The sequence below is a fragment of the Monodelphis domestica genome, chromosome 2, assembly GCF_027887165.1.
Source record: "Monodelphis domestica isolate mMonDom1 chromosome 2, mMonDom1.pri, whole genome shotgun sequence".
In the NCBI taxonomy this organism is placed as follows: Eukaryota; Metazoa; Chordata; class Mammalia; order Didelphimorphia; family Didelphidae; genus Monodelphis; species Monodelphis domestica.
This window is the reverse complement of record NC_077228.1, coordinates 58,280,188-58,299,263: the sequence shown is the minus strand read 5'-3', so window position 1 is coordinate 58,299,263 and position 19,076 is coordinate 58,280,188. Positions and strand designations below refer to the sequence as shown.

Genomic DNA, 19,076 nt, shown 5'->3' with positions numbered 1-19,076 from the left:
ATGAGCACTAGCACTTATAAATATTTTATCTTCACAACAACCCTGAGGTAGATACATTATTATCCCTATTTTACAGATGAGGAAACTGAAGCAGATAAAGTAAGATGACTTTCCTTAAGTCATGTAGCTCAAAAGTGACTGAGATGAGATTTGAACTCTATTCTTCCTGACTCTGGGTCCAGCATTCCATCTACCAGCTGTCAGTGGAAAGTTACAAAAAGTACAACCTTGTACCCCATAAAGCAGCTCTCTAGAGTAACAATGAAACACAGTAATACCCATAGTAGCAACAGCACTAGTAGTAGTAGTAGTATTAATTAATCATCATCATCACCATCATCATCATTAGGGCCACTGTTTCCAGGGTAGGTTTGCAAGAAAAAAATATAAAGCAATATAGGTCAGATACGAGTCTGATGACGACCCCTTCCTGACTTGGCTAAGGAAGCAAGAATTATGCGGGGGGGGGGGGGGGGGGCGGATTTGTTTTTTAATGGTTATCCAATTTCCCAAGACTCTTGTAAAAAATAAGGCAGATTAGAGGCCCCTCTGGTTATTTCTCGGAGACAGAGAAAGCGGCCAGGGAAGAACAGGGTATGTTTGCAAAACTCAAACCTGTTCCAAATGTTAAAGAAATCAGACCAAGCTTAACAAAAACAAATGTCAGGGTTGTTTAAAGTAAGCCAAGGTTCTTGGGGTTAAAAAATCTCTCCAGAGGAAAGATGACAAGAAGGCTGCTGTTGCTGCTGCCGCCCTCTGTAGGAATGGAGCCAGGGGAAGAGGGGAAGGTATCTCCAGGGACTTTGGATTATAAAGTATTTGATTCATTTAATACAGAACCGCAGAGCCTAGGGAGAAGGAACCTGCAACAGACACACTCGCATTCTGCCTGGTGAATTTCACTCCGGTACGTACACAGAGCAGCCACCACTCACGTCTGGTCGCATGGGCCCTCGCATACCGAAAACTCAATGCAGAGTGGAACTGAGGCTGCGTCAGTCCCGGGAGAAGGACGGGCAGCCGCCGCTCCCGAGTAAGCCACAGAGCTCCCTCCGCTAGAGAGGCCATGCTAGGCACAAGCCAAGTCCATATTAGGAGGTTTTTAATAAAGGAATTATGGCTCCTGTGTGTTTTCTCTCAGGGGAGTCTTCTCCCTTTACCACCCTCGGCGCAGAAGGAAGCTCCAAGGAGAGGGACAAGAGGGGTCAGCTGTGCGGGAGGAGCCTAATAAAGGATGGGAAAGGGGAGAGGAGAAAAATGCCCAGGGGGGCAGACCCAGAGGCACTAGTCTATGGCACTGTGCCCTGGGGCTCAGCAGGATCCCTCGGAAAGGAGTCAGAGGCACCACCAATGAATAGGGAAATTATTAAAAAAAAAACCCCAACACACAAAGAAAACTCTTATCCCGCGTCTGAGAAATCCCGCTGACAAAGAAGGCGGACGGGAAAATGAGAAGCCAGGCTGCCTGCCCGAACGTACAGTCCGTGTCCCGGCGTCCTCTGCCCACACGCTGGTGGTCCTTGAGATTTTCTTCACTCTACTCTGATTTATGGAGCAAATATTTCTCTTACTTAAGTGAGAGGAGATAGACTAAAGGGGGGGAGGGAGGAGCTGTATGGGAGGACAGGAGCCCCCACGATGGGGACATATGAGGGGAGGGGGACAAGAGGTGAGCTCTGCGTTACTTTTAGGTAACGCATGACACGTAAATCAGCCCTGTGGTTAAGTAAACAGTTCTGATATGGGGGTTTCTGCCTTCCCTTCCTACCCCCGCCACCCCCCTTCTGAAAGCCTAATTGTGCAGAGGGCGGTGGGACTAAGGCGCCTGTCTACCAAGGCCCCAGCTCCCTGCCTTATTATCCTGTCTACAAAAGGGGGCCTCACTTGCTAGTTCAAGGTCATGTGGCTTGCTACCAGGTTCACCCACTTACCTTTTTTTTTTACTTACTAAAGTTTCCATTTAGCAAGGGGACCCCTTAACCCTTTCCAGTCTGCTGGGCTCTCACTTCTCCATCCTAACTCAGAACCCTTCCTTTCCCCTTTGGCCCTCTCTCCCTAATTGGCCTCTTGACTAAAATGCTTAGTGTATTCATGGCACAATGTCTTGACATCCCCAGCCTCCATAATTTACACTCTTGCACTGCCCAAAGCACCTCCATCCCCCTGTCTTCCCCCAATACTGCACACAGCAAAAGGACTAAGAGTTAGAGACACTGGAGGCAAGGAGATCCTATACAAAGGGAGGTTGCAGTCCACATGCCTCGGCTTTTGTTTTTAAATGATTATTAATATGAGTTCAAGGGTCTCAATTAAGCAAATACCTTCCCATGAAAAATTCTAGGTGGTCAATGCACACTGACACCCAAACGTCTAAAGTACTTTCTCATACTAGACATGGTAGAAGTCACTCCTGAGCAGGCGAAACATTTCCTCTGGCTCATCTCTATAGTTTGGGGAAGATTTCCTTGTTATCAGTAAAAGACAGAGGCATACAGTTTCCAGTCAAGTAACAGTGACAATTACAGGGTGCATTCTGTTGGAATAACAAATACTCTGACTCAAATTGACTAATAAAAAATTATAGAAAAACTCTGGGCTACAGAGAATGATGTGCCATCCCATTCATCCCCCATCTGCCCTAAACAGGACAGAGCCACCAGTTTAAAAAATGCCTCTCTATCCCAGCTCAAAGCATGAGAGAGAAACCCTATCTTTCTGATCTTTTCTACGGACTCTGATATTTTAAGGAAATTGAATCAATAGACTGTCAGAGCGGGAAGAGACCTCAAAAGTTATTGCAATAGGGGAGACAGCTATGGTGGCTCAGTGGATTGAGAGCCAAACCAAGAGATGGTCTCAGAAACCCCCCAGCTGTGTGACCCTGAGCAAGTCACTTAACCCCCATTGCCTAGCCCTTACTGCTCTTCTGCCTTGGAACCAATACACAGTATGGATTTCCAGACAGAAGGTAAATGGTTGTTGGGTTTTTTTAAGTTAATGCAATGGAGGTTCAAAAGTTATTTGCCCAAGGACACACACATACACACACAGAGCTGAGACACCTCTGATATAATTATTATACTAAATTCCACACAAGCTTCATATCAGACACATGGGGAACAAGTATTATTTCTACTTTTCAGTTGGGTGAATGAGATGGGAAGATATCAGGATAACTCACCAAAGGTCACCCAGTCTGAACTACAAAAACCAAGCCCAAATTTCCTAACTCCCAGGGGTAAGACCCTATTTCTTCACCAATAAATGTTCTATCTACCTATCTAACCATCCAGCCATCTATCAACCTATCTACCAAGGTCCAAAGCTTCCCAAACCTCTACTACACTTCAGTTTTCAAAAACAATTTCCAGCTTAGAAGTGGGCAGACGTGAAACAGAGATGAGAAAACATTCTTTTTTTGAATCACAGAATCAACTAAATGGAATGGAATGCCTGGGACACACCTAAGATCGGTTTTAGAAGACCCATGCTGAACAATACATCCCATAATTTCAATATAATTACAGTCATTTTCACATGACAATCTAGAAAAAAAAAGAAGGGTTGTAAGGCAAAAAAGAAAAAGTAGAAACAATTAAGAATGAAAAAGTTTTTTGTTTTTTTTTTCCAGAACTACTCCAAGCTAGATGCCCTCTCACCTAAGCCAAGGACTGTTCGTGTCTTTTAGCATAACAGGCAAGATGGCTGCACCCAAATAACCCATCCTCTCTTAGGACTCCCTCAGGTTTCATTAAGGACAAGAAAACAACACATGGAAGAAGAATCAAGAAAAGAAAACCGATAGGTAGAAAAAAGGGAGAAAGAAGTTTAAGACATGCCCAAGCACTAGCTCAAATGTTTTGTACAGTGCTACTGCTCAACACAACAATAATGACCATGAAATAATATTAGGTGTTTCTATTACTCCAAAAATTATAACCACCACATAACTCTTAGACCAAATTTTTGTGTTGGGAGAGAGAAGGCTGGGGAGAAGGGAGGCTCCCACAGCAGGACTTCTTTGTCCTAGCCTAAAGAGCCAGCCAGAGTGCAAGGGTAAATTGGGGGCCTAATTGATGCCAAATTGAGGATTGGCCCATTTTGCAACCAGTCTGGTGTTCTTTTCTTTGAGTTCCAAAGACTTTCCCAGCAAAGCTGCTGTTGAGGATCTGTTTTGTTTTGTTTTTTTTTTTCTTTTCCCTCACACTGACAACCTAGAGACAGGGATAGGACCCAGCAGCACCCAGATAGAGCCAGAAGTTATGGAGATAGAACTGAGGAACACAATGTATATATTTCAGGGCTGCCACAGTAGACAGCAACCCACAAAGTAGGATATCAGACATGCCCCCGAAAGTGTCCCAATATGTTTACCTCCCACCCCAGACCCCCAAATTCCTATTCTCTTTTCTGCTAAATTTTGCTAAAGACTTATTTTTTGTTATAAGACTTTGTTCTCTATTAAAATGTAAATAGACTACCCAAGAGAGAGCATAGTAAAATATCATTCATTTACACTTCAGTGTAAATAAGTTTACCAAATTGTAAAACCAAGTTTTGTTGGGGAAAGGGAGAAAGAGAGAAAAGAGACCCAGCATGAATGCACTGGATACCTGAGGTTAAAAAAAGAGAAATCACAATAATGCCCCAGGGCCCCCAGATCTGTGTCCAATGCTTTTTGCTTTGACTCAGATTAATGTTTTCTTATATTAAGGGATACAGGACAATGGATCCAAGTGATGACCTTATCTTGGCTTACTATGTGATTCCTCCTTTCCACAGTGGTGGATTCTTGTTCTCAGAGAGAGACCACTTTCAACCTGGATTCATCCATAATTCCTGAGTAGGTTTCCAGATGCTCAGAAAAAAATACCATTAGCAATACATTCAGCTCTAGATTTTCAAGGGTTATTGCCCCATTTGAGGAATGCGTAAGACGCTTGTTTCCCCTCCTTGAACCCCTTTCCTCCTTTCACTCTGGAGTGCCTTCCACCCTCCTGGACAGTTTTATACACTGCTCAGTAGCCCCTCCAGGAGACAGTGGACAGGAGAAATAAAAGGAAGTAAATCTCAGATCTGATGCTCTTTTGGCAGTTCTGATAAAAGATTCAGTGAAAGATATGGTTCAAATCATGGACTAAAAAGAGGTTGCTGAATTATCAATGTCCATTTCTATCTCTCATTACCATGGATAATTAAGAGGTAGCTAGCTGTATTGGTTAAGAAGACTTTCAACAAGCCACTGCTGTAATCCAGAAGATGAGCTTCAGGACCTAATTACAACCTTCCCACCAACTGAGTCTATTTTCAGTATTGCAATAGGCCAGCACCAATCAAGGAAAACTAGAAGATGCAGTTAGGGCAAATATAAACTGAAGGGAATCTTCTATGGAACAGACAGCGGAATCACTGCCATTTAATATCTACTAATGAAACAATTTAAGAAAATGAGTGCATCCCTGCAAATTAAAAGGCACCCACCTGTCCTGCAAGAGTTCAACATCGCAGCAATATGTGAAACAGAATAGGCTACGTGCCCTAATAGTATTACTTTCAGCCATTTATTATAGCATATTTTGTTTACATAGTCCAGAAAACTCAAAGCTCTTTGCAAACATCTCATTAATTCTCTACCAGTTTTTATTTATCAATTGATGCATTCATTAACTGTCACCACACCCCTCTTGGTAGGCTGAGGGGGAGGATGTCAGGGGTGATTATCCTCACAGGACCTGTGTGGAACTGAGGAGCTCAAACATGTGAAATATCATGGCCAGAGTCACAGAACCACACATGGCACATAACTGGCTGAGCCCAAGTCAGAACTCTGGCCTTCAGACTCTCAGTCTGATATTTAAAAAAAACAAACATCTGAAAACAAAAATTAAAACACTAAAGCTGTAAGTTAGAGCCTGCCTGAGCAAGTTTTCAACACAGCAAGAAACCATTTAAAAATCGATAAAACCTAAAGGTAAAAACCTAAAATCAAAAACAAAATTTCCTAACAATGATTTTAAGAACTCGGTCTCTTAAAGAAACCAGTACTCTATTTTAAATAAGGAAATAAAAATGAAATCTTCCTAATTTGAATGGGTTCAGAGTTTCATTCTGCTGACTTATTTGGAGATTTTTTTTTTTTGGAAAACAAAAATAAAGTTCACCCTCTTCAAGAAGGACAGAGACTATAGAGAGGCACAGCTGTGGCATGCCCCAGCAGCAAACAGCAGTAGAAAAGGCCTGAGTACCAGAAGAGAGCTGTAATTATACAAGCAGGCAATGCCACCCTCAGCCCATCCAGAGCCATAATCCTCCCTCCTCAGTTGGAACTAGGAGATGCCCATCCTCATCGAAGGGATCCCTGTCTCTCTCTGGCTCCCTCAGTGTCCCAGAGCACAGGGGACACAATGGTCAAACCAAACCCACTTGGACAATCACACACACACACACACACACACACACACACACACACACACACACACACACACACACACACCCCTTACATAGCAAATCCTACTTCTTTCATTTTAGCTTCAATCTCTGCCTCTCCCTTCATACCCTGATTCCCCAAACACCCACTGACTACAGCCACGACACTTCTGACACCACAAACCTTAAGAGAGTTACACCAAAAACTAGATTTACAATCCTTTCAGTGGGTGCCCTTTTTTTCTCTTTTTGCCTTGCTAAACCCATCTCTCAAAATGCATTATATCTAGACACCCTGCTCGAAAGGTTTACTGAGAAATCTCCTGTCACCAACTGGTCTTACTTCATGTTCCCCAGCACGTCCCACTGCCATAGCACTGTTGCTGAAAATTATATTTCTAATAAATAATATATTCCCTAATCAGTCTACCTTTCTATTAAAAATGCATTTTTGCAAAAAGCATGAGAGTGAAACTTTGTTTTTATAACTTCCATTCTTTCTTCTCTAAAAATAACTATATATAATATATATATATATATATATATTTACAGACACACATACATTTTAAATCCATAGGGACATGATAGTCCCTCTTTAAGCTTTCTCATCAACAGAGGGGAAAAAAAAAAGCTAAGCTAGCATTTGGCTGCTAAAAACAAGTGTCTCAGAAAACTCACTCCTGCCACCTTGACTCCCAGAAGGAATCTGATCAGAGAGCACTTTAGATCATTTGGAGTTATTTCTCTGTCCCCTGCCCAAGCCCCAAAACCATAAGATATATTTCCTTTGCAATACAGTTTTCTTCCACAATATCCCCAATGCACCTACACACACACACACACACACACACACACACACACACACACACACACACACACAATATTCTCCAGTACTTTAAAGAGAGGGGAAAAAAAAAGAAGAAACCCCATAATGTAATTGCTATATTAAAAAGAAAAGGCAGGCGCGAATAATAAGGGAGAGTGTCAGAAGTGAAATACAGTACTAGGCATTTTTTAAAAAAACACTACAGTTCTCTGATGGGGGTGTTAATTGAACACAGAGAGAAAAAGAAAGAAAGAGAACAAAGGGGTGTTAAGGAAGAAAAAAAATTTACCTCCTCCAATGATTTGATTTGAGTTAACTTCGATGCAGATAATGCACAGAGTGAAAAAGGGCTGCAAAGTGCCAGATATAGCTATTATGTTCTAAAATTAAAAACTATTCACAACAATTGCAGCTATTCATTGCCAGCTATAAATATTCTGCTTAGTAAACTGCAACCAAAAAAAAATTTTGAGTGTTTTTCCTACTTTTAAAACCTCCACAATTTTGACAAAGACAAATAACAGGAGATTCAGGGGAAAAAAATTATTCAAGGTCTTTTTAAGAAATGGAATTTGTTTGATGCTTTCTCCTTCTCCCCCCACCCTCTCCTTTTCCTCAATTCTACCCCTGATCCTACCGCTAATATGTCAAATGACAAGGAATAGTTCTTAAGACCAAAGGAAAAGTCCTATTAAATGGTCCCATATCCCTCTCATGAGTCTCTACAATGCGAAAGTATAAATGCATGCAGCTGAAATACAGGCTGACAGAGAGTTTTGTTTTGTTTTTTAACAGCTTGCCATCCAAATGTTTTTGTTAGTATGTTTTAATCTTTATTAAAGAGGGAAAAAAAGTCATCATAACAACTCACCCGCACCCTGAAGCAAAGAGACTCCCATAATTTTTTTTTTAATATACCCACAGTGATTTCGGTCTTAAATACTGATCAATCAGCTATAATTTAGACAGTGCTGCCTGGTTGTTGTTTTTCAAAGTTCTAAAAGACATAGAAGTCAATGTGAGTGAGTTTTCTCTTTACCTCCCAAACCTCCAACAAAAAGAACTAAAAATAGAACAAAGGAGTAAATCAGTATCATGACTACTGGTCGCTCTTCTCAATCGTACATCCCCTAACAATAATCCAAGTTCAAGAATTTGGCCTAGGCAAAGCCAAACATCAAAACTTAAGATTGATCAAAAAAAAAAAAAAGACAACACCCCAACACCCAGCCACCCAGCACCCCACAACATGGAAGCACCAAAATGTTTCCCGAAGGAAAATGAGGGTAAAAGTAATGGCAATAAGGGCCCCCCAAACAACGAAGGGAAGAGTGCGCTAACAGGCTCGCTTCGGCATCTCTGTGTCGAGAAGAACGCTTGGGCAACTTTACAGACATTTTATGTTTCTCCGACACATTAACCCCATGAAAGATATGCCATCACATCAGGGAGTCTACAGCAGCTCTTGAGTCACGTACTGGAATTAGAGAGGTTCCTTTCAAGACATCATAGATAACTCCTACCTTACCATGAAACCCTTCAATACCACTGAGGTCTACTCATTTCCCAATGCTGTGGCACCTTTACCCTCCCCATCCTGGCCCTTCAAAACACAAGTCAGAAAAATAAAAAAAAGTCTAAATTTTTAGCTTTGCCCAGAGCATTCCCTTTTTCCTGGAATCTGTCTTCACATTTACTCCCTCTTCAGTAATGCTAACTCACCGTGACCAATACAGTTCCTACCTTTCACAGCTCACACTCTTTCAGAGTTTTATTTTAATTTTTGTTTAACCTGAAGAAAAGATAAACCTTATTTTCAGAGGGCCTCTTTTTCTGGTCTAAATGTGCTTATCAGGCATCATGTTGTTGTTGTTGTTGTTGTTTTAAATTGACTCCAGCCCTAAAAGATGTCTTGGGAGATTTTTATTCTCCTGAATACAGTATCTTCTTCTATCTTGATATTCCAGCCAATATTAAAGAGACAGCAACCTAATCCATACCTGTAGTGGGTCTTTAGCCACCCTGTCTCACTTTGATCTGCCATCTCAAAACAGGCTTTAATTAGAAGCCTCGAATTAAACACCTTCATCACTAGTAAAGGCTAAGGGCTCTGACTGGCATCCTTGCCCCGCAATGGAATGAAGTATCTTCAAAAACTATACACTTTTCAGACAGCCTCATCACATACAACTTTATGCCGCTGGTTTTCTGATTCTGCGTCTTCAGAGGAAAAATCAACTGGGAGTAGTATCCAGTTTTGATTTTCTTTTAAGGAAAGGGAATGTCAACAACTCAAATAGTCAAAGCAAATATCAACAGAGAAGGAAAGAGCGGGGAAAACATAATGAAAAATAAAAAAGAGGAAGAGAAAAAGCCGGCAACACATAAACTTGGGGATTTTTCTCTTCACTATCAGGAAATCAATTCAGAGTTGGAGGCATGTTAGCCACCCACTCTCCCCCCCCCCCAAAAAAAAATGCTTTGAAATCCGTATCCATGGTCTATATGATCTATTAGAGCGGCTCTAGAGTAATGTAATTAACAGCTTCCCAATAAGGTTAGACTTTGGCAATGCAACCTTAAGGACTCATGCGGGTTGAATGACACTGCTTAGGTGCTTTGTCTAGGTTATGGGGCTGCACAAATAACATTCAACAAAGGGTTGGAGTCATCTTACATATACTTCAAGAGTCAAGTAATCACATTTCTAATCAGTTCCTCACACTTTGAGGCCTTTCTTTATTTATTTAAGAAAGGGCATGGGGCTGCAGCGCTCCAAAGAAAGCTATCCTGCGTGCCCTCCCTCTCTTCACCCCCTCCCCCTTTTATGTGTAACTATCAATGTATATCAAGCGGGCATGCAATCATATTTATTGTCACTTTCATTCATGTCATGCCCTTGCTTATATGGTTTAGATATGAATTATTGACTGTTATGCTCCTTGTTGTAAAAATATATAAATAAATAAAATGTCAGGTACTTTGCACTGCACTAAAGAGAGTCAGGTCGAAGAAGAACCTCTTCTTTTCCAGACCTGACCCCCCTTTGGGTCCCTCCCAGACCCCCCCCCCCAATCCCCAGGTTTCTAGCACCTCCTCCATCCCAGGCTCCTGGCAGGGTAGACATTTGCCCACCTTGGAAAATCAAAGGACTGAAATAAACAAACAATAGTATTTTGCTAAATGCCCTCCCCTAGCATCTGTTGTTTAAGAACACCTCTGATTGATGGCTGCTATTTTTTAATTGTTGCTTTTAAAATTTAAATGCCCTCCTGGGATGCACTATAAGTGCCGTTAGTCCACGGGCTGAGGTCTAGAAAGTAGGAAAAACAACAGAATAAGTACTCTCATGTCATGATGCCCTCCAAAAACCCAAGGATCTCCCTGCCATAAAATGATACTACCCTACACTAACCAATCACCTAATCCGATATTGAGGTTTCTGCGGAGACATTTGACAAGACACCCTGGGTTGGCTTTCCCCAGTAAGCAGCTGATGTGGGCCTTTTAATTAGGAGAAAGGAGTGAAAGGAAACTTTAAAAGCACCCTCATTCTTAATAAGATACATTTTACCATCAATCAAAACATGCTCTCCACAGGAAATGGACTTTCACTTTCAGAATGTCTTTTTTTCCAAAAGAATCGCCATTTTAATACATTTCCCACCCCCTCAGGACTCATATTTTAGTCCCAATTTCAAAGAAGCCAGAGAAACTGAAGGGAGGGGGGGCAGGAGAAGGGGGAGGTGTCTTCACAGTGAATGAAAGCTACATGTTCACTCTCTATGAAAATTTGGTACTTTTTTTTTTTCCTAGAGGCAGTCGGGAATTTTCCTATATGTTGAAAAATAGGGTTAATTTGGAAAACAGCAGTGCCCTGTTCACATCCTTTCTTCCAGAATTCTAGTATTGAAATAAAGGAGGCTAGAGAACTCTCATTCATTTCGGGGGGGGGGGGGGGGGCGGGTGAGGGGGGGAACCAACAACTTTTTTTTTTTTTAAGCTAGAATAAGATTTGCCTCTATCAGAGGGTAAAAGGTTAGCGATGCCATTTGGCCAAAGAGAGAAAGAAAACGCTTTTTTAAAAGGCTAGAATCCCATCCCTACCTGTTTTTTCTTTGATTTCGCACAACACATTAAACAAGGCAGGCTTCATTCTGTGGCAGTTTAAAGCGTGTTTCCTGTAAGAAAGAAACAACATTATAGCACGGCAGCTTTAGGTGAACTTTCAAGATCAAATTGCTGATAATACACAGGGGGAAAGAAAAATTCCAAACGTTTAGCCAAAATTATATCCTAAGCATAACTCTGTGGCATGCTCCAATTGTTTTTATGACTTAATGTACAGAGTCCCACCACGGAAAAAGAAATCATGTTAATTAAGAGAGGGAAAGGAGGGGGCTTAACTACAGAACAGAATGAACCTAAATTATGCCTGTTTATGAATAGTTTTTAAAAAGCAGTTGCAATAAAGTGGCCTTCCTAAACCAATACTTCTACGGAGGGCAATTAGCACAGGCAAAGCCAAATGCATGGGTTAATAACCCTGCCCAAGCTCCACTTCTCATTCAACATCCACAGCTTTAAGAGCTTTCTTTTTCTTTCCAAATTGAATTCATCCGTGTGTTCAAATTCATTCTGCAGACACCCCCTCCCCCCACATCCTCATAAACATAAGATGCTTGAAAGGTCTTCTGAGCAGAACTGTCAATTTATAAAATTTCAGTCCCCAAGTTAAAGACTATGGAAATGCATTGCCAGGGGCAAACACACACATATGGGGAATAAATTCATTTCTCTATGTTCACATTATACCTCTTGTGCACACACAGCTTATTTGCAGGTGTTGAAATTCAATTATTTACAATTAGGACCTTGCACACATTGGGGGGGGAAAAAAAGGAACCAATTCTGCCTTGTGGACTGGTTCTCTGCTTGGTTGTTTTTATGCTCAGCATGAACTTGAAGACTAAAACAATACCTTTTTTCCCCTCTATTTTTCTATGTAATTACTCAGAGCAAAAGGATTTTGTAGTGGAAACAAAATACTAAACATACCCAGCCCATGAATTAAGGGACTTCTGTTTACCAACCCAAATTAACACGTAAAGATTAATAATGGAAGCCTCTGACACTCCAAACACATGCAATATTTTTAATCCCTTTGAAAGTTAAAAAATAGATATGCAATTAAATCAACTCTTTCCTCCCAGGGTAAAAAGAACCCAGAAGCACACTGTGTATTCATTCACTGGACAGGAGTCCCACTGTCAGCTCATGAAAGTATCCAAATGAGCATATGCCTTTGTACCGAAAACATAGACTACTTATTCTACATATTCCATAAATAATAAATGCCCTCGTCAAAGAATGAAAGAGAAAAAGGGAAACTGGACGCAATTGATACTATTTACTAAAGACACTCCTTTAGGCTGAGCAACCAAGGAGGAAGTAGAAAGGTGGCAATTTCAACAACCTCTTCTAGGTGGGGGGTAAAGGGAAGAGAAGAAGTGAGTGTCTTTCTGCAGGTAGCAAAGCCTTTGCATGGATTCCTACATGGTTTTTTAAAATTATACACACATCCTAATACAAACAAAAATAACTGCACAGTTCTAAAGGATTGGTATTTATGTACCCTGCCTATTCTATTAGATTGGGGTGAGGGGATTCCCCCCCCCCATTCCAACATCAGGTCTAAGCTCTCTTGCACCATTCAATTCACTGAAAGTGGTGAACTCCAAAATGAGTTTCTTTCCAGTTACTAATACACATGATGGGAATCTCAGAAAGAGGTATAGTATCCACTCATCTCCTTTCTTCCCCACTTCAAACTTAATAAAGTACTTTATTGCTATGTGTGTTTTTCTGAAACAATGTAATGAAGCTATTTGTCCCAAGCTCAGAATATAAATGCAAGTGGGAACTCTTAACAGACCTACCATCTTTTCTTCAGATCATAAAATTATAAGGCACCCACCAGTGAATTCTGAAGAACTACATCCCACCCCTCACCTCACACACACACCCCCATTACTCCTTTTATATTTGGAAAAGGGTCTTTAAACCTTCTCAACTTTTCAACAGCTTCTACTTCCCCTTACTTCTGAGTTACGTGTTGCATGTGCTTACAGCTAAAATAATACAATAATTCATTCAATCTCTGCTTTTTGCTGTTTCTTCTCGTGCTATCCTTTCAAAATTCTCACTTTCTCAAAACATCATGTAATAAAGTCTGGAAATAACTAAGTGATTTCAGATTATTTTTTAAAAAGGTTTTCAAAGTAAAAAGGGGATACTTCTGTGATTGACTCTCCTTTTCAAGGCTGGACAACCCCATAGATGTAAATGGAAATTAGACTTCTTTATCTTGTTTTGTTTGGGGGAAGAGTTTGTCTCCCCCCCCCACCCCCCCAGATTTGTGAAGGGAAAGCTTTTGGTCCCGGTTGTTGGATATTCTCAGTTTTTATTTTGAAAGCCAGTTTCCTAAAATATCAGCGTAAGAGATACCAGTTCCTTGGCGCTGGTTTAAGTTGAAAAGCTGCACTTTTACTCATTATATTTCCTCCAGGAATATCTTTAAGCTCCGTAGAGTTAACATATAGATAATCCAACTACGGTCTCAGTTATGATTTGTAGCATCCTACCTTCAGGTGCTCCTGAAGGAGGAAGAGCAAAGAGCAATCTTGATTTTTGTGCCTTTTTTTTTTCTTGAGGAACATACATGGCTGGTTTATGTTACTATAGCTTAGGAAACTGACCCAAATTAGAATTCAAAACCCAATTGATTTTTCCTGGAGTCTTAGAAAGCTGATCAACAGATCTAGAAGCAAAATTCCATTTTTCTCCTTTCCACGGCCCATTTTCCCCCCTTACGAGAGAGCATTAAGTATATGCAAAATATTCTCTGGATAGCTGACAACTACTGACAAAGAAATACCCTGTTCCACACACAGAAGGGAGGTCGTGGGGGGAAGGGAAGGAAAAGAGAACATGGAAATTAGAATTTTTTTCCTCCCTTGAGTCATTAAAGAAAATCAAAAAGATCTGAATTAGACAACTTATAATTTAGCAAATAAAAGTATTCTTGGGACATGTTGTCCTGTAATGTGGGGGGTACCCCACAGGAAGATGGGGAATGCAGTTCCAAACTTGACAATTCTGCCTTCTGTGTGTGACTTTTTTTTAAGGCAGTAAAAAGTGCTGAGGGCCGTGGTGTGATCAGCTGGCAACATTATCTGTGTGCCTCGGTTTATGTGTGTTCCTATACATACACACATATAATATGTATACAGACACATCACGGCATGGACGATTACACTTTCAATAACAACACTCCTGCAAATCTTACTCCTCCGCCATGTAGTTGCTCCACAAACGCGAAAAGAAATAAGCCGAAAAAGAATGCGCTGTAGTGATTCAAATCCCATTGTTCCCGCCGCCCCCCTCCCCGGAGAAAAAAAAATAAACAAACAAATACAACCACCCAAGAAATGAAAAAGAAAAGCTTCAATCTCACCTGGCCTGCGCCTCGTCCAAACTCTGGTCTGTGATGGTCATAATTTGCTGTAAAATGTCTCCAATGTCCTGCTTTCTCCCTCCCTCCCCCTCGGTCCCTCCAGCCCCATCCTGCAAGTGTTGGGACAGGCCGGGGTGTCCTGCCATCCCCACCCCAGCATGGGAATGCATCAACCTGGGCTGATCATCCATCTCGAAAGGCAACAGCAGCCCCGGTTTCCTCTTCTTCTCTTCGGCTCGGTTCCTTGGAACTACCAAGGCTTTTTATCGTTCAAGCTGTCTCCAAATCCTTTTCAGAATAAAGGGGGTGGGGGGAGACCAAAAAAAAAAATCCCCTTGCCTCTTTTAGAGGATGGTGGGAGGATGGGGAGTAGGGAAAGGAAGGGGGGGGGCGTGAAAGGGTTGCAGGGTGAGGGTGGGGATGAGGGTTGATGAGGAAGGGTGTTGACTCCAAAAAGCAAGAAAAATAAACCACCTTCCCACTTGGTGAAAAGAAATCAGAGCTGGATTTGGGATTGTTTTTAGTCCCGGCTCCTTTGCAAAACAGAAATGGGCTCTCAGAGCTTAAATCTGTGGCTTAATCCTTTTGCAAATATGCATTGATCTGGAGAAAAGAGAGGAAGGCAGGGGGATTGCAATGCAAACTTTCCCCCCCACCCCCCGCCACCCCCCACCCCCACTCCCAGCCAGAGTGATCTCAAAGGGGGTGGGCTGTTGCAAAAGCCAGATCTCCCCCAGCAGCGGCAGCAGGCAAAGCAGAAAGAGCCTCCCTTCCTCTCCGTGTCTCTGCAAACTCCAGCAGCCCCTTCTGCCTCCTGCTTTTGTTTAGCTCAGGCTCAGGACTCCTGAAACTGACACAGAAAACCACAGCCGGAGAGGAGGAGGAGGAGGAGAAGGAGGAGGAGAAGGAGGAGTAGGGAGGGGGTGGAGGGAAAGCAGGAGGGGGGGGCGGGGAAGCTGGGAGGCAGAGGAGGAGAGAAGGAGGGGAGGAGGGAGACGGCGTCCCCGCCCCCCTTCCCTGATTGGCCATCTGAGAAAAGACGAGCCCCTCCTCCTCCCTACTTTCCACACATCACCTCCTCCTCGTCCTCCTTCTCCTCCTCCTCACCCAGCACTCTGTCAATCAGAGTTCAGAGGTGGGCTGTAAAGGAGGCTGAGCTTACAACCAAGTCTCCGGTCCTTAAAGGTGCCACTAGTATGATAGTTCCAATTCAATTATAGACACTTTCCACTTTTCCTCCTTGGAGAAGACGCAGGTTTTTCCAGGTTCCATCAAGGGACATGGGAAGGACGTGCGTGACTTTACTTAACTGCAAGTCGATCAAAGCAGCGGGAAAAGACCCTGAACTCTGCTGGGTTGTGGTCCCCCACCCCCATGATGCCTTAGCCATAATGTTCTAAAACTCGCTTCTTCGACATCCTCGGAATCCAGAGGGATTACTTAGGACGCTAGTTTGGTAACATTGGACCAGGAAGAAAAAGAATGAATAGCGATTCTAAATATCCAGATGGACAAAATCAAATGTATTGAGGATTTAGTCACAATAACAAACAATGGGCTTGTTGCATCAGAAGTAAATTAAAGACAATAAAACTAAATAATGCTGAAGAAGCGCAAATTTGAAAAAGAATAGTGTCAAAAAAAAAGAAAAGAAAAGAAAAGAAAAATTCAGCTTTTCTCCCCATCCCTGCCTCCCCTCTCCAGCAGTGGAAAATTAGTTCTTGGAATTAGACTCTTATGACCCACATTTAAAAGTAGCACTGTCTGCTGGAGGTTTACAAAGTACTTTCCTCACAAAATCTCCATGAGAGGAGTAATGTGACTAGTATATTCATTTATGATGAGGAAAAAGAGCAGAATGATAAAATAATTTGCCCAGTGTGAACCAGCTGATAAATACCGAAGCCAGGAATGGAATAAAATTCTTCTGACTCATAGCTCCAGAGATTTTTTTTTTGCCCCATCAGATATTTAGTAAGTATTAGTAAGGAAATAAATAAGGGTTCCAAGTCTAAGTCTTAGGTATTTTTTAAGCCCAACTATAGATTCGAAAGAGAACCGATTAAGTGGCTCTTTCCCTAACTTTCAGAGAGAATAACAGGAAAGTCATCTAGCCACCTAAAGAGTCAGTTTCCTTATCAGCAAATAAAGATAAGACTTTCTGCCAAGTAGCACTTGCTAGGTGCTTTGAGATCTTCTGATGAAAAATGTTATTCTTAGCATCAACCCATTACCCAGTCTCCTTCCCACTCATTAGCACAAAACAAGTTTGGCAAGATAAGCAGAGTGGGTAATTATTAAGGCATTCCTGAGCAGCTCTTAACAGGCTGCTTGACAGGACAGGACAATGGCATAAGGGCATGAAAATGATTAGTAATTACAAAGTCATATTATTAAGTAACAACTATTTTATTAACATACATCTGTGTATATTGATTTATGATCTATTTTAAAAATCAAACCCTACTGAAAAGTTAAACCATAATGAATACCTTCAAATAATGCAATTATCATACTGATAATATTTAGCTATGTGATTTACCATAGACACAAAAAGTTAAGTCCAATGTCTAAAAAAATTACCCTGGGTCTAAAGAAAATCAGGTTTGACTAAGAACTTCAACACTTAAACCTCACTATAGCGCAAGTATGTCTTAAGAGCTAGATTACATTATTTGAGCCTCACAACAACTGAGAAGTAGGTGCTATTTTTATTTTCAGTAGGAGGAAACTGAGACAGACAAAGATTAAGTGACCTGCTCAGGGTCACACAGCTAGTAAGTATGTTAGAGTTGGATTTAAACTCAAATCCTTCATGCTTCAGAGCCAATATTGTACCTTCTATGCCATCTAGCTGGTAGCCAACTTTCTCTACCTTGATAACATCACAGATCTTTCTCATCTTCAAGTATAACAACTAGCTCAAACCTAGATCTTTGGACTCCAAATTGTCTATACTACCTGTTTTCATTCATTCAACAAACAAGCTAAGTGCCATTAATCATTCAATTTATTTTAAATTAATAATTATTATCCTGCAAAGAACTGTGTTAAATAACACAGAATGTACAAAGACACAGAAAGCCCCTGTGTTTGAAGGGTTTACAATTCAAAGGAGAAAATAACCTGTATATGTGTATACAATTCTCAAGCATTAATTAAAAAGTGTAATAGGAATATTACAAAATGTAGGAACTTCTGAGGGAATACAGGTGATGACAGGAAGAAATGAGCATTTCCAGTTGGAATTCTGGTCAATAAAACACATCATTGAGGTGGTGGTATTGAATCTGGACCTTAAAGGATAGATAAATTGAATAGCTGGATCGGGGAAGAAGTGACATTTCAGGAAAGCAAATTAGTCCAAGAAAAAGCCAATAGGCTAAAAAGAAGTCACCAATGAGTAAAGCATAGGATATGTGAAGGAGAGTAGTTGATCATAAACCTGAAAGAGAGATTTAAGCCAGATAATGAAGGTCTTTGAATACCTGAATGGTCAGTTTATACTTGGACTATTTATTTTTCGGAATGACCTAGGTTTAAATCCTAACTGATATATTTACTAGTTGTGTGACCCTGGACAAGTCCCTTCATATTTCTGACTGTTAGTTTCCTCATCTATAAAACAGAAGGATGGGACTCCAGTTTTCCATGGTCCCCTCTATTTCTAAATTTAACAATTTAATCCCTCCCAACATGTTATGGTGAAGAACCTGAGAGATACAGGAAACAGAGGACCTATATAGACTTGAATCTTAATTCTACCATGTATGATCTACATGATCGTGGACCAGCAGGCCTCTCTGGTCTTTGGTTAAACCATATGCAAAAAGAGGGGCTTAGACCTCTAAGGTCCCCTCTAACATATAAACTATGATTGTACTTAATAAAGGATTATAGAAGGTATATAATAAAGTAGGAGGGAGGATATAACAAAAGGAGAGAGGAAGGAAGGAAGGAAGGAAGGAAGGAAGGAAGGAAGGAAGGAAGGAAGGAAGGAAGGAAGGAAGGAAGGAAGGAAGGAAGGAAGGAAGGAAGGAAGGAAGGAATAGAAGGAGGTTAAAGAGAAGAAGGAAAGAAGAAAGTAAAGAAGAGAAGAAGAAAGCCCCTAAGTAGATGCTTTTTTCTTTCCATTCAAGAAGGGTGATGGTAGCCTCTGATGGCTTTTGGCTAGAGGAACAGCACTATCAAAAGGGTAATCTGAGGCTATTAGTCTGGAAGTGCCATGTGGAATGAAATAGACCAGAAAGAGGCCAAAGGCAAAAGAACTAGTTAGGAGGATATTGCAACACTTAAGGACAAAGAGTT

The 19,076-nt window shown here is 41.2% G+C and overlaps 1 protein-coding gene across 1 annotated transcript in view; it reads right to left on the bottom strand.

Moving 5' to 3' along the window:
• PBX1 (PBX homeobox 1) overlaps nt 1–15,674 on the bottom strand; it is a 354,301-nt gene extending 338,627 nt beyond the window's left edge. Inside the window, 2 exon segments of the mRNA XM_056815471.1 lie at nt 11,360–11,433; nt 14,769–15,674. Coding sequence (XP_056671449.1) covers nt 11,360–11,433; nt 14,769–14,959 — 265 coding nt within the window. The 5' untranslated portion in view covers nt 14,960–15,674.
• Between the last annotated feature and the right edge of the window lie 3,402 nt (nt 15,675–19,076).